The 15,908-nt window shown below is 50.3% G+C and overlaps 1 protein-coding gene across 1 annotated transcript in view; it reads right to left on the bottom strand.

Annotated features, from left to right (window-relative positions):
- The window catches only part of PITPNM3 (PITPNM family member 3), a 104,129-nt gene that overhangs the window by 57,505 nt on the left and 30,716 nt on the right, over positions 1-15,908 (bottom strand). Inside the window, exon 4 of the mRNA XM_014582790.1 lies at positions 2,588-2,635. Within this exon, the coding sequence (XP_014438276.1) occupies positions 2,588-2,635 (48 nt within the window). The remainder of the gene's footprint in view (positions 1-2,587; positions 2,636-15,908) is intronic.

Genomic DNA, 15,908 nt, shown 5'->3' with positions numbered 1-15,908 from the left:
CAACCAGCCCACACGCCCCTATATTAAAAATCTCTCTAAAAAAAAAAAAAGTGTCTTTTTTTTTGGAGAGATTTTCACTATAGGGCGCATGCGTTCGCCAGACAAAGAGAGAGAGACATAGAGACAGAAAGCGAGAAATCACCCCCCGGGGGGAAGGTCACACCGCAATCCCTTCTCCTCCATTCTCCTGTCGGGATCTTGGGCATGCATGCACACGTGCCCGGCGTGAGTTTTAAGCCACCGGGTCTGGGACGCAAACCACGGTTGACTACATGGGAGTCCAGCGACATAGCCATTACGCTAACTGCTGGTTCCCCCCCAAAAAAAAGTGTCTTTGAGGAGCAGAATTTGATGGTAGCCTCCAACAATATAATTCTGAGTAGGATCTATACCATTTAAAAAAAAAAAAAAAGGAAAGACTTCATTGCTATGTAAACACATGCTTTTAATTCAGCCAGGTCCAGAAATACCCAGTCTCTTGTCATTGTATCATATCTGTGGGACACGGAGCTGTGGTTTGGCATTGTGAGGACAAACCCTTCGGCTGGTGACCATTTCTCACTTCCAGGCCGCAGCTGGGGTTTCCTCTCCCCAGACACCCAGCAGGGATGCTCTGGGCTCTTTTCCTCTCCTACATCCTGAGGAATGTGCTGACAGCCCTGTATTATCATGTTTTTATCTCAGGATGTGTTGACATCTTTGGTCTTGCTGGCCAGGGAGTCCTCCCGGGCTGCCTAATTCCTAGAGATGATCAACAGCTCGCCTGTGAACACGCCTTCACATGCGAGCAGTCAACCCTGCGTCCGCGGCCCCCTCCACTTCTGTGACAGCTATCCTCCGAGGTGCCCAGCGGATGCCTGGAGCCGCGGATTGTACTCAGCCCCACATGTACTGTACTCCCATCCTCTAACCGAGAAGGCTAGGTAACTGTGGGTGGGTAGCAGGTCCAGAGGGACAGCTGGACGAAGGCATGAGTCACATCCCGGGCAGAACTGTGCCACTTGGAACTGGCTGTCATTTCAAACGGATACATTGTTTATTTCGGGAATTTTCCATTTACTACTTTCGCGGTTGACCACAAGTAAGCAAAACCTCAGACAGCGAAGCCATGAGTAAGGGGGAGACACTGTCTCTAACTCTCCCAGGCCAGCCACTGTTTCCCCTGCCCTCGATGAACCCAGACCAGGTACCAGACAGCGAGCGCCCTCCCCTCCAGCCCAGAGCCTTCTGCTGTTAAACTAGCACCTCACACTGCTTGTCCTGCCCGGCCTGCCAGAACCACCAGGGCCTCGCTGTCCTGCGCCTCTGCCTCCTGCCCAACGCCAGCTCGCCCCACGGTGGCCTGCGTTGGAGTGGTGTAGCATGCCCCTCCTCTTGGAAATTGTAATACAAATCTCTCCAGGCATTAGCCTCTCAGTCACCTGCACAAATTGCAACCCCGAGGTACGCTTGAACACAGTCCTCCCCAGAGCTGAGCTCAGCTCCTTACAGCTAAGAGGGCTCGGGAAAGAGAACTGTCCTCTCTTGGCACTGCCCTGTCCCTTGCCTGGTGCATGTGGGGACAGAGACATTCCCACCTACCAGCCCCAGAGGGGCTTTGTCTGGGAATGGGCCCTGAATGTTAGACACATAGAAATCTTCTTAGGAGGCTGGGTACCACTCAGGGCTGGGCCCTGGCCTGGGAGGCTGGCGTTGCAGGCACCCCAACCCCTCAGTTCAGTCTAAGAAAATGGAAGAACGTGCAGGTGGACCTTGGGCCTCAGGCTTGAGCCCAGTGGTGGGGGGAGGTGGGGTGCAGAGTGAGCGGAGCCTCCCCCACCCCAGAGTTGCAACCACAGGTTAGAATTGCTGGAGAGAGAAGTAAGGGGTGATCTGAGCACAAGCACACCCCCAAACACACCCAGGCTCCTCCCTGGTCGGCCTCAGGTGAAGCTCCATACCGCCAATAGCAGCCTTCAGACTGCCCCCTAAGTCCGGGGCATCCTCAGGTTCGATGTCAGCCAATGGGCACGTGTGCACAGCTTCCTGGGCCCAATCTTGAGTCACCTCTCAGAAAACACAGGCTGGGAAAGCCTACACGAGTGACACAAAGGATGGCAAGGACTTGGGAGGCCCCCGCACCCCACCACGGGGTGACAGGCTCTGAGAGGCAGCCTCTTTGTGAGGGCATTTTAAGGGTTAGAATCCCCAGCACAGCCCCGAAGGCAGGCCTTGGGCCCTGGTCACTGTGACACTGTGTGTAACCCCAAGGAGACAGGCGCAGAGGGCTCACTCCCCTTTCCTGTCCTCCTCTCTCTGGGTCCTGGGGCCCATCTGCTCTGCAGGTCACCCTCCAGGTCCAGCAGCCTCATGCCGCTCACTCTAGGTCCGTCCCTGAGCCTCTCCGTGCAAGGAGCCCAGGAACCTGAAAGACTCGGCAGAGCAGAGCATGGCCCGACCTCGGGCTCAGTGACCTGGGCCCTCTGGTCATGCCTGTGGGCAAGGTGGCGACCGGGCTCTGAGTGGACCAGAGGGGACCCAGGCAGGCTCAAGGGGGTTGGCCTGCTCCAGGGGAAGGAAGAGTCCACAGGGGTCAGGTGTAACTCACGCTGCTTCTCCTGAAGGATGCTGGACGTGCATGGCGCGGTCCCTTCTCCTGTAGAAAAAGGACAGAATTGTGAGCAGACAGACCCCCTCCACTGTGGACCAGACACCATGTATCCCAGGCTGCCTCTGTGCTGCCTGTGACCCCTGCTCCAGAGTGGGGTCGCCAGCGGTATCCCCTGATTTCTTGTCCCACCCCGCCTTCCATAGACTTAGCCGTGGCCCTTATGGAAGGCAGGCATACAGGCGCCATGCTGGGGAGACTTGGCCTGGCTCCCTGTTCCTCCCCTGGGCTTGTCACCTCTCCTTCTTCTCGGGGCCCTCTTCTCCTCCTGCCTTCACAAGCAGCTGCTTCCCAGGTGTTCCCCTTCTCTGTTCTCACCCTCTCCTCTGAGGGTCAGCGTTGAGTGCATGTCCATGGGACAACCGCCACATGGCCGTGTCTGGCCCAGGCCTCTCTCCTGCGCTCTTGATCTGAATATCAAGCGGCATCCTGGACACCTTGGGGTGACGGACACCTGGGTGTCTCACATTCTTCCGACTGAAACTTTCCTAGCAGGTCTGTACTCCCCCCCAGAAATGTGTCTGCAGCTTCTTCAAGGACCCCAGTGCTGAGGGAGGCCCCAAGGCACACAGAGAAGCCACCACCACACCCCACGGGAAGCCGCCTTGCCTGCCTGCCGAGCTCGGGACATTCCTGCAGAGCTCGGGCAGCTCCATCCTGGAAGCTCCTCCATCTCCCCAGGAGCCGCCCAGGGTCCAGACAGCCCTTTCCTGGTCACGTGTCTGCCTCCCACATGACATCTGCCCACATGCCATCCTTGATGACCCACAGCCCTCTGCCTGCCAGGGCACCTTCCCAGCTCCTGTCCCCGACTCCCAGTCTGTCTCCCTCCTCAGGATTGGGGCCCCAGGGCTCCTGCCCTCCAAGGCCGGCTGGAGTGAATGGCGGGCAGGTGCACAGCAGAGACGGGCCTGAGAGTCCATTCCAGGCTCCTACTGACTTGCTGTGTGACCTGAGGTCCGACACTCTCCCTCTCTGGGCCTGATTCCTGTAAGACGGTGTGGCTCCAGCGCTCTCTAAGGAACTTCCGACACCTCCCCTCGGGTGGCACTGCGTCACTGTGGGGCCCCTGGGTCCAGGCGCCTGCCCCTCCACTCACTGACCTGCTCCCTGGGCGAGGTCACAGCCGCCACACGCCTCGGTATTCCAGTCTGGAAACTGGGGAGGGCGCCGGTACCTACTTTAGAGGTCCCCACGAAGAATGCATGTAAAGCTGGCACTCGGTGGGGACCTCGTGGGTGGGTACAGCTCTCACCACCGTGTCATGTTAGGTACTGAATCCCCCTTATCCACGGGAGAGGCGTCCCCATGCCCCCAGCCGATGCCTGAAGCCAAGGACAGCACCCGCCCGCCCGTGCCATGTGTTCTCCTACCCGTTCATACCGTGACGAGACTTCACCTATCAGCTAGGGACAGTGAGAGATTATCCAGAATTACTACTAGTAAGATGGAACAGCTATGACAATTCACCGAAATCAAAGTTACGTGCCTGTGGTCTCTCTCTTTTTCTCCAAGTTCCTTATCCCGCACTCGCCTATTTTCAGGCCACAGGGGCCATGAGTAGCTGAAACTGCAGGAAGAGAAACTGACCAGGGGCGTCTGTTGTACTTCTGACTTTTGTTTTGTGTTTTTTTGTTTTGTTTTGTTTTTTAGGCTTTTGACACGAAGTGTGTGTATTCACTGAGAGAGACAGAGAGAGGGAAAGTGAGAAGTCACCCCCAGGGGGTATAGCCATCTCTTCTCCATTCTCTTCTTGGAATTTTAGCCACGCACAGACACACACACACACACAGCCCAGTGTAATTTTCAAGCCACTGCATCCAGGGCTTGACCCGCCATCAGCCATGTAGGAGTCCAGTGCCTTAACCACCACGCCCGCTGTTGGCCCTTGCACTTACTTCTAACAATAGCCTCAAGGCTTCGTCCCTTTCTCTCCATGCCAGGCGAGCCGGTGGAGAAAACCACTGGTTATGCTGTGTGCTGGTGCAGGGCCGTGAGGGAGCCCGTGCCCACCCACAGGGGCCTGCACAGACAACGGCGCTGGGCACCCTCGCTGCACGTCCCCCCTTAGTGTGATACGGGGGCCGCAGGCTGGTTCCCAGCAGCACAGACAGGGGCAGAAACGAGGGGAGACCCAGCGTCGGGCGCACAGAGCAGGAACTGACTCGGCGGCATCATGTCTGGGCACTGGCGAGCCCCAAAAAACTTAGGGGCCCCCAGAGAAAGTCGACTGCTGCCCACAGAATGGGAGCCCGACACGGAAATGCAGGTGTATGTTTGAGAAACACCTGCCGCTGGGGGCGTGGACACGAGTAGGTCCAGGTGGGTAAGGGGCAAGCACACCTCCCAGGAGCAGCTCACGCTAACTGCAGAGGCTCAGCGGGTGGGGAGAGGAGGAGGGAGAGAGTCGTTCTGCTCTGGGACCCTGGGGAAGTCCGTGGCTGTGGGCGATGGGAGCTGCCACACGAGAGGAAAGGGTAGGCTGTTCCAGTCAGCAAGGCCTTGTCCACAGAAGGCCAAGTCCAAGAGAGGCAGGGGGAGGGAATACGATGGTGGGCAGGAAACGCATTGACACACTGAAACAGGCTCGGCGGGCAGCAGGACTTACAGACCCTTCGAAACCCAAATCTGCTTTTTCTACTACATGCAAACCCAGCTATGTGATAAGCAGACCCTGTGCAAAAAGGACTCTGCAGCTGAGGACAGTGGCATAGTGTCCACCCATGGCTGCAGGTGACCAGGTTCAGGAAGGAGCAGGTCTGTCCTCCCACCAATAGCGACCGTGTATAGTTCCCTTCCTCAGAAGCAATAAAATGCTTTGGAAGGAGGGGAAAATTAAAAAGTAAATATAAGGACCCTTGTTCAGAAAGCAGGAAAAGGACCAGCCCCGTAGTGCTGTGGTTACGTGTTATATATAGAAAGCCAGATCTCACATGGCTGACTGAAGTTCGAATCCTGACCCCAGTGGTTTGAAAAACACACTGGATGTGGAGAGCAGTCAAAAACGTGTTCATGCGGGGACCAGCAGTTAGCGTAATGGCTATGTTGCTGGACTCCCACGTAGTCGACCGTGATTCGCATCCCGGACCCGGTGGCTTAAACTCACGCCAGGCGCGTGTGCGTGCGTGCCCAGGATCCCGAGAGGAGAATGGAGGAGAAGGGAGTGCGGCGTGACCATCCCCCTGGGGGGTGATTTCTCACTTTCTGTCTCTCTGTCTCTATCTGTCTGCCTGCCACGCGCCCTATAGCAAAAACCTCTAAAAAAAAAAAAAAAGTGTTCATGCCGAGCTGGACCCGGCAACTGGACATGGGTATGGAGATGGGTCTGGAGACAGAGGAAAAATTACTGTAGTGTAGCCATGTCCCACTGAGGGGCATTTTGTCCCCCTTTCTGTCTCTCTCTGTCTAGCGCGTATGCTCTCTGGCAATTAAAAAAAAAAAAAAAAAAAGAAAGGAAAAAAGTGCTATTAATGGCACTAAAACACCAAGTTTTTCCTTTCAACTCATCATGGCGTTTGCTATTTCCTGCTTGAGGCTGTGCTCCCCAGGCACAGGGACACCTGTAGTGTGGGTGCAGCCCCTCACAGGCCCTGGGGCCCTGGGATCCGCACCGCTTCCCCTGGCACACATGCGCCCAGGGCCCACCAGCTCTCAGGTCCCCTCCGGCCAGCCACCGGGCCCAGGCAGCGTGCCACCTCTAAGAGCTGGGAAGCTGACTGTGCATCTCTTCCCACAGGCCTGCCGCCTGAGCCAGGGAGACGAGGGCAGTGACACCTCCGTGCCGCAGTGCACTAGTCCCTGGATGGGATGGGTGGCAGGCTTGTTCGCTGAGTCACCCTCGGGACAGTCTGGTGCTGCCAGCCCAGGGCTGGGATGGCTGCCTCTCCCTGAGACACAGCAGTGTATGAGCATCCGACCCCAACCTTGCCTGCACCCAGGGCCCTGCTTGGAGGGAGACTGCAGCTGTCTATGAGCAGGGCAGGGAGGAGGAAGCTGGGCAGCCAGGGAGCCAAAGCGCAGGGGAGCAGGAAGCCAATACCCACCCTGGGAGGCCGTGAGATGGCAGGAGGCAGGACCACATGTGAGCCCAGCTCCAAGCCCCTGGCGTAGGTCCACTGCCCCACCAGATGTCACCTGTGAAACATAAGCTTGAAGATATTATCAGAGAGCAGGAGCAAAGGGTGCTGCAGTGGTAGTGGAGCACTCTGCAATGCTGGACCCATGTGGAAGGTCCCGGGTGCATAACCTGAGGCCTCCCTGAACATGCCAGGTGCACCTGCACATGCCAGGGATTGGGGCTGGCTGAGGCGAGGGGTTGAGAGGATGAATCATAGCGTGAAGACCCCAGGGGGGTGTCCTCTCTCTCTCATGGATAAAAGAAATGAACTAATTAGTAAATTAATTAATTAAAAAGTTTTCTTGCAGGAGGCCAGGAAGCATAGTGGTTAAGGCACTGGGCTCCTCTATGGCCAACTACAGTTAAAGTTCTGGACCCTGTAGTTTGAAACCCATGCTGGACACATGTATGCATGCGTGCCTAAAATTCCAGGAAGAGAATAGAGAAGGGATTCTGGCATGGCCACCACCACCCCTCACCCCGGGAATGATTTCTCTCTCTCTCTGTCCAGCAAGTTCACATGCCCTAGAGCAGAAAAGATCTCTCTCAAAATAATAATAATAATAATAATAATAATAATAATAATAATAATTTATCTTGAATGATTTGTCACAGTAAACCCCAACCCCTCTGGAGTACTGGTCACAAGCTCTAACACAAATGTCTCTGGCCTTTCTTGAATCTTCACTATATGCCAGGCCCTGGGACAGGGGAGGAGTCCGGCCCAGGGATGGGCCAGCTCAGATTCTCTACCTCCCTGTCGGCACACCAGGCCTGGAGTAACTGCCCACCTAGCCGGTCTGGGAGACGTCGATCCCATTCAATACTGTCATTACAGACGTAAATGTGACCTTTAGCCTGGGCAGGATTCCACAGACAAGAGGGCACAAGCATGAGCTGGGGTCGTGGGGGAGGCAGGGGTGCAGGGGCGTCGAGAAACCTCAGGGCACGCAGCCTCGACTCGCTCACGCGCACTCACACAGCAAGCAGAGGTGTTCTGTTAGCGCGGCACCACCGTCTGGCCCTGACTTCTGGATAATTTTATCTTCAAACTTGTGTTTTGTAAGTGAAGTCTGGTGGGACAATGGATGTGTGCCAGGGGCTTGGAGCTTGGCTCATGGTCACGGCCAAGCTCCAGAGTCCCCTCAAAGCCTGCTGTGAGCATGGCCCTGGCATGTGAGCTGAGGGCTGCACCTGGACCTGCAGGTGCTGTGCGGTTTGCCTAGGGTCAGCCCCTGAGATTTCACACCGGTGTGGAAAAGGCCTCCTTGCAGATAAGGAAGATGAAGCTCAGAAGGATTAAGTCACCTGGTGTTTAGACCCGGTCCCTTGACACCCAGTTCTGATGAAGACCCTTCCCATGACCTCCCCGCTCTCCCCGATGGTGGGTGCTTTCTAGGACAGGGGCTTCTGGGATGGCCCATGCATCCAGGGCGTACTTCTCGTGTGGGAAGTCACGAAGCAGAGGAAGACCAGGTGAGTCGGGCTGAGGAGTTGGGAGCAGGGGTGTGCAGAAGGGGACGTGTGAATGGGATGCTGAGGGGAACCACCCAGAGGCTTAGGGGCCAGCCAGTGCCTCCCTGGAGCTTAGTCCCTCCTGTATCAAATCCCGAGCCAGACATGTAAGGGCCCAGGGGCCAGAGAAGCCATGGACCAGGCCAGGGTGAGCGGCCTGGACAGTGGACAGTGGACAACAGGAAGCTGGCCTTGCTGCCCAGCCCAGCCAACTCCGCCTTCCCTGGAAGCGCTGAGAGGAGCAGACTGTGAGCCTGGCTTCCTGATTAGCAGACTCCCAGGACGAGGACGATTAGCCACATGTGCAGCTGGCTCAGCCGCTGCTTAAATGAGACCCCACTTGGCCTGGAGCTTTCCAGGGCCCCCTGGGCCCAGCAGGCTGGCCCAGCTGGAGCTGCCAGAAACTCCTGCAAACAGAATGGACCGGGGACGGAGAAGGCAGGGCCTGCCCCTGATCTGCCCACCCTGTTCCTGCCATCCCAATCTCATCAGACGTGCCACATCACCTCCTCCAAGGTATACATTCTTCTTTTGGTTTTGGTCAAGGAAGCCATTTTTTTGTTTTGTTTTGTTTTGTTTTGTTTTGTTTTGTTTTTTGAAAGGCTTTCTGTACGGTACGTGCGCTCGCCAGAAAGACAGAGAGAAACAGAGAGACAGAAAGCGAGAAGGCACCCCCCGGGGGGATGGCCACACTGCAATCCCTTCTCTATTCTCCTCTCAAGATCTTGGGCACGCACACACATGTGCCTGGCGTGAGTTTAAGCACAGAGTCCGGGACTCAGTGCCTCACACCCCAACCTCAGTCAAGACAAACCCCTCCTGGGTTCCCCAAGCCTCTCGCCTTCCCCTCCCTGCTCCCCTCCTGCTATTTCCTTCGCCTGACGTGACCTCCTTGGTCTGTCCTGACCCCAGAGAAGCCTTATAGCTTCAGCCCCACTTCCTCTTTGATCCCTCCTACCTTGTTCCTGCTCCGGTTAGAGCAACTGGCTCACTGAGTGCAGCTGCCTCAGCCCCCCATGGAAGCTGGTCAACTCTGAATCACCCACGTGATCGGCACAGGATCAGACACAGAGTAAGTCTCAGGCCACACACGCTGCATGCGTAAGTGAGAGCAGAGAGGCAAAGCACACGCCCGGACAGGCAGGGCTGCAGCAGACGGGTCAGCTCTGCAGCCAGGGACCAACTGCGTTATGCTGGGATAAGGGCACTAGGCCGGGAGTGGCTGGGGAGTCCCGGAGGCTCCCTAGAGGAAGGGCACAGATGGTAAGAGCTAGACGTGAAATTGGGGAGGAGAAGGGGCAAAGTCAGGAAACTGAAGAGCCCCCAGTGGGATGGGCAGGCAGCCCTTCGGCCATCTGACGGGAACATGGAGCAAATGCGGCGGAGGTCCTGACCAGCAGGGTCAGAGACAACCTGAGCTCAGGGCGCAGCCACGATTTGACAGCCCTTTGTAATGCTCGTCACTCTAACTGTTCCAGGCCTATTTCAGTCCCGTGGTGATGGGGAATTTACTAACCCTGGAAAATTATTTTTTAAAAAAATGTTAGAACAGGGACCAGCAGATGGCAAAATGGTTACATCACTGGACTCCCACATAACCAAGTACAGTTAGAGTCCCGGACCTGGCAGCTTGAAACTTATGCCAGGCGCATGTGCGTGCATGTCCAAAATCCTGAGAGGAGGATGGAGGAGAAGGGATTGGAGTGTAGCCATCCTCCCCCGGGGTGGGTGGTTGATTTCTTGCTTTCTGTCTCTCTATCTCTGTCTCTCTGCAAGCACATGTGCCCTATAGCAAAAATCTCTCTTTAAAAAAAAATAATAATGTTAGAATGAAGGCTAGAATCAAATTGTGGAAGGCCTTACATGCCAGGCCGGGGAATTATACTTCCTTCTGCAGATAACAAAGACCTGGCCGCCAGCTCCAGAGCAAAATGAAATTCCTAGGTTTATACTGTAGACGCATCGTAGTAGGATAACACAAAGATGGTAAACTGACTGTGTGATCCAGACTTCTCCTGCCCCAGGTCCCTAGAATGTCATATTAATATGTATGTGAATTAATGTTTTTAAAGTTATTTTTCTTTATTCATGTAAAGCGCATGCATGCATGTGAGGAAGAGAGAGAGAAATGAGTCCCTTTCGTTGGGTCTGGTCATGCCACAATCCCCTTCTTCCAGTCCATCAGATCTTGGGCACTGTCACACAAGCCCCACATGTTTCTAGCTGACCTGGCTGGGGATTTGAACCACACTTGCCACATGGGATACAGTTCCTCATAGCACATTACTGCTGGGCCACTGCTGGCCCATGTACATTCATCCTTAGTAGCACTGCAAAATATGAAGAGGTGTCCTTGGCAGACCAAAACTCCGAGTCACCCCTGAGAAGTAGAAGACAAAGATCTGATAGAGGGAGGCAGGACTGGCTGCGTAATTTGCAGGGCCCGGTGCAACGTGAACATGTGAGACCGCTTGTTCACAATACTGAGGAATTTCAAAGATAGTGTGCTAACCCTTCCACATGTGGAGGTTGGTATGACTGCAAAGCTCAAATGTCCATCAAGCCAGCCAGGACAGAGAAAATCCTAACCTCCATCCTGCAAAGGAAGGTCTGTAGCCAGAGTGGAAGCATCTCAGAGGGAGCAGCAGGCTTGTGGGTGGAAAACGAAGGAGCGAAGAAAGCTTTTGCAATTTCCTGGATTTCCATCATAGAAGAGCCAGGTGCTTTGGTCCTCCTCAGGCCCCTGCTTGTGCCAAGCAAAGGCATCTGTCCCCAGGTGTGAGAAAGGATGACTGTTTGAGGGACAGGACACCTTGGGAGGCTGAAAATACTGAGGAGGAATCAATTAGAAGCTACTGGCTCAACTCCCCCGGCATTTCCTACCCTGCTCAATAATTAGACAGCAGCAGGTTGCAGTAAACAGACACTTCCCATCACTCAGAGATAAGCGAACAGGGAGCTGCAAATGCAGAGTGAAGGCACAGCCAGACATTACCAAATACTGGAGGGAAAGCAACAGTAAGGAAGAAAGATACAGAACTCAGTAGTGTACGGAAAGAGCACGTGGGGAAGTAGACCTGTGGATTCCTTGGGCCGATGTCGTACAATCTTTGGTGCTTCTTAAATGTTAACACGCATTGGAATCACTCAGAGGACTAGATAGAACATATATTGTGGGATCACACAGTGGCTTGACGGTAATTCAACTGGACCCACATGCGAAAGGTCCTGGGTTCAAGTCGTGGGACCTCCCTGACCACACTGGGTGTGCAAGTGCTCACGATCCAGGCCATCTGAAATGGAAGGTGGATCGTGGCCTCTCTCCATCCCTTTCAAAAGAAATAAACTTGAAAACAAAACAAAACCCCCTGGAGTCTTAGCCCTACTCCCAGAGTTGGGCTGCTATCATGTCTCTGCATGGGGCTCCGTGACTCACATTTATAACAAGTTCCCGAGTGATGCTAATACTATTGCTCCAGGGACCACTCTTTAAAACCATGTCAGAAAAGTCATGACATATTTTTCTATGCAAAAATGCATCATGACTTTACGACAACCCAATAGGTACAAGGGAATAAACCAGTCAAGGGTGAACTGTGGGGGGAAAAATAGCTGTCTGGAAAGCTGAGAGCAGGGAAATTTATCAGGGATACCTAGACAATGACCACTTTCTTCCTGGCAATAAGAACACAGCCTTGCTGACACTAATTTTGTTTCAAGAACAATAAGAGCCCTGATTGTAACTAGCTTCTTAAGACACAGTTTATAGACAATTAGTATAAATTATTCTGGAAGAGCTACCTAAACTCTGAGCATGAAAGATTGGCAACATGGTAAGATTTGTCAAGGACAAAGTGGAATTTATCCCAGGAATGCAAGGTTGTTCAACATATAAACATCAATCAAGGGGACCAGCAGTTAGCGTAATGGCTATGTCGCTGGATTCCCATGTAGTGAACTGCAGTTCGAGTCCTGGACCCAGTGGCTTAAACTCACGCCGGGCGCATGTGCATGTGTGCCCAAGATCCTGAGAGGAGAATGGAGGAGAACGGATTGCAGCATGGCCATCCCCCCCGCGAGGTGATTTCTCACTTTCTGTCTCTCTCTGTCTGGCGAGCACACATGCCCTATAGCAAAAAAACTCTCAAAAAAAAAAATCAATCAATGTAATATATCATATTGATAAAACAAAAGACAAAACCACATAAGTATTTCCATAGATATGCAGAAAAAAAGCATTTAACAAATTACAATATCCTTTCATGACTAAAAAAAAAAAAGAAAGAAAAAAGACTCAAACTAGAAATAGGAGAGGGAACTTCCTCAACTAAATAAAGGGCAACTACAAAAATTCACAGATCAAATTATATTTAATGATGAAAATCTGACAACTTTCCCAGAATGATCAGGAATAAGATGAGATGTCTGCTCTTAGTACTCCTATTCAATGTTATACCAGAGGACCAAGTCAGAGAAATTAGGCATCCAAATTGGAAAGGAAGAAGTAAAGCTAACTTTATCTGGAGACAACATGATTGTACATACAGAAAATCCTGAAGAATCAAAAATAATAATAATAATAACTAGCAAATTATTTTAGCAAGGTTGTAAGGTACAGAATAAATATATAAAAATTAATTCCATTACCATATATTTGCAATACAGTTTAAAAATGAAAATAAGAAAACAATTCTAATAGATCAAAACAGAATATTTAGGAATAAATTTAATGAAATAAGTGCAAGATTTGTGCATTGAAAAACTATAAAATATCATTAAAAGAAATTAAAGACAACCTAAATAATCATAAAGACATCATGTGTTCATGAATTGGAACTAATATTGTTAAGATGATAATAGTCTCCAAATTGATCTACAGAGTCAACATAATCCTTGTCAAAATTCCAGTTTTGTTTTTTGTTTTGTTTTGTTTGTTTTTAAGAAATAGACAAGCTGATCCTAAAATCCATATGGAAACACAAGGAACGCTTAATAGCCAAAACAATCTTGCAGAAAAAAAACAAAGTTGATAGACTGGTTTCAAACTTATAAGTGTACAGTAATCAAGACAGTATGACATATTGGCACATACATATAAATAGCATTAAACCGGCAGTCCAAAAATAAACCCATACATCTATGGTCAATTGATCTTTTTAAAGAGGTTTTGCCTTAGGGCACATGCACTTACAGGAGAGAGGAGGAGCAGAGACAGTGAAAGGGAATGCAAGAAATCACCCCTCAGGGCGAATGGCCACACTGAAATCCCTTCTCTTACCAGGATCTTCAGCACGCATGCACATGTGCCTGAAGTGAGTTTCAAGTCACCGGGTCTGGGACTCAAACAACACTTGGCCATGTGGGAGTCCAGCAATGTAACCACTATGCCATCTGCTGGCCCCAATCAATTGATTTTTGACGAGGATGCCAAAATAATGAAATGGAGGAAAACAACAGTCTTCTCAATAAATGATGCTGAGACAATTGGTTACCCACATGCAAAGGAAAGAAATCGGACCTTACCTTCTACCATGCACAAAAGTTGAAGCAGATCAAAGATATAAATATAAGAGCTAAAAATGTAAAAGTCTTACAATAAAACATAGGGGGTATCTTTATGACCTTGGATTAGGTAATGATTTCTTAGATATGACATAAAAAGCGCAGACAATAAAAGAAAAACATAGATAAATTGGACTTCATCAAAATTTTAAAATTTTATGCTCCAAAAGATGCTATCGAGAAAGTGAAAAGAACCCAGATAATGGGAGAAAATATTTGTAAATCATATCTGAAAGGGGTCTAGTGTCCAGAATTTATAAAGGATGCTTACAACTCAATGATAAAAAGACAAATAATCCAATTTTTAAATGGGCAAAAGACTTGAATAGACATTTCTCCACAGAAGATAAACAAATGACTAATAAGTACATGAAAACATCATTAGTCACTAGGAAAATGAAAATCAAAGCCAACATGAGGTATCACTTCACACCCACAAGGATAGTTATGACCAAAAAGATGAACAATAGCAAGCATTCGTGAAGATGTAGAGAAACTGGAATCCATTTACATTACTGGTGGGAAGATAAAGTGTGCAACTCTTTTGGAAACGAATTTGTTAGTTCTTTGAAAGTTAAACAGAATTACCCTATGATAGAGCAATTCTACTTCTAGATATACACCTAAGAAAATTGTAAATATATCCACACAAAAGCTTGTGTGTGAATACTTATAGCAGTATTATTTACTATAGCTGAAAAGTGAAAACAACTCCAACATTCATCAGTTGAGGAATGGATAAGTGTGGTATATCCATCCATAACATGGAATGAAGTACCGATTCATGTGACAACATGGATGAATCTCAAAAACGTCACACTAAGGGGAAAAGTTGGACATGAAAAGCCATATATTCTTTGATTCCATTTATATGAAACTCAAAGGGCTGGGGGAAGAAGAGAATGGGGAATGACTACTAATGGGTATGGGGTTGCTTTTAGGGGTGATAAAAAATCTTCAGGAACTAGATAATGATGATGGTTGTAGAGCTTCATGAAGATAACACAATCACTGAACTGTACACTTTAAAAGGGGGTAAATTCTATAATATGGAAATTATGATCTTAATTTTTACCAACAAAATAATTGACAAGACCTACTTTACTGGACAGTGTTAATGACAGCTGTGTGTTTCCTTAGATAATTAGAATCAAGATGGTTCCTGCTCTGTGTTTGAATCTCCTTTTAGGATCTTTGGTTCAATAATCCAATCTTCAGTATATGGTCTGTTCCCACTTATCTCTAACCTACCAGAAAATTCTGAAACTTAGTAGAACAAGAAGAGGGAACTTTTTTACTGATGTTGTTTTTGTTTTGTTGGGGTCATCCCACTTGGGGTGACCATGTGCAACCTCTTCTCTTCCATTCTCCTCTCCAAATTTTAGTTATACGCACACACATGCCTGGTGTGTTTTCCAAACCACCAGGTCAGGGAGTTGAACCACGCAGTCAGTCGTGTGGAATCCAGCCACCAGAGGAGACTTTTGAAAAACAGAATGAGGGCAGGCAGGTGGTGTGGTAGTTAAGGGCACTCGACTCCCACATGGCTGACCACGGTATGAGTCCTAGACCTGGTGGCTTGCTTTCTCTTTTTCTCTCTCTATCTCTCTGTTCCTCTCTGGTCAAATTAAAATAAATAAATAAAAATAAAGTTCAATGAAAATAATTATTAAAAAAAAATAGAATGAACTCATGGCCTCTATGAATGAAAATCAGGTGGTTACTCAAAAGAACCAATAAGAGGGACCAGCAGTTAGCATAATGGCTATGTTGCTGGACTCCCATGTAGTCAACTGTGGTTCGCATCCTGGACCCAGTGGCTTAAACTCACACCGGGTGCATGTGCATGCATGCCCAAGATCCAAGAGGAGAATGGAAGAGAAGGGATTGCGGTGTGGCCATCCCCCACGGGGAGTGATTTCTTGCTTTCTGTCTCTCTCTGTCTGGTGAGCACACACGTCCTATAGCAAAAATCTCTTCAAAAAGAAAAAAAAAAATAAGGGACCAGCAAATGGCATAATGGTTACATTGCTGGACTCCCACGTAGTCCTGGACTCAGTTGCTTAA

The sequence above is a fragment of the Tupaia chinensis genome, unplaced genomic scaffold, assembly GCF_000334495.1.
Source record: "Tupaia chinensis unplaced genomic scaffold, TupChi_1.0 Scaffold143814_1, whole genome shotgun sequence".
In the NCBI taxonomy this organism is placed as follows: domain Eukaryota; kingdom Metazoa; phylum Chordata; class Mammalia; order Scandentia; family Tupaiidae; genus Tupaia; species Tupaia belangeri.
This window is presented reverse-complemented; position numbering and strand designations above follow the sequence as displayed.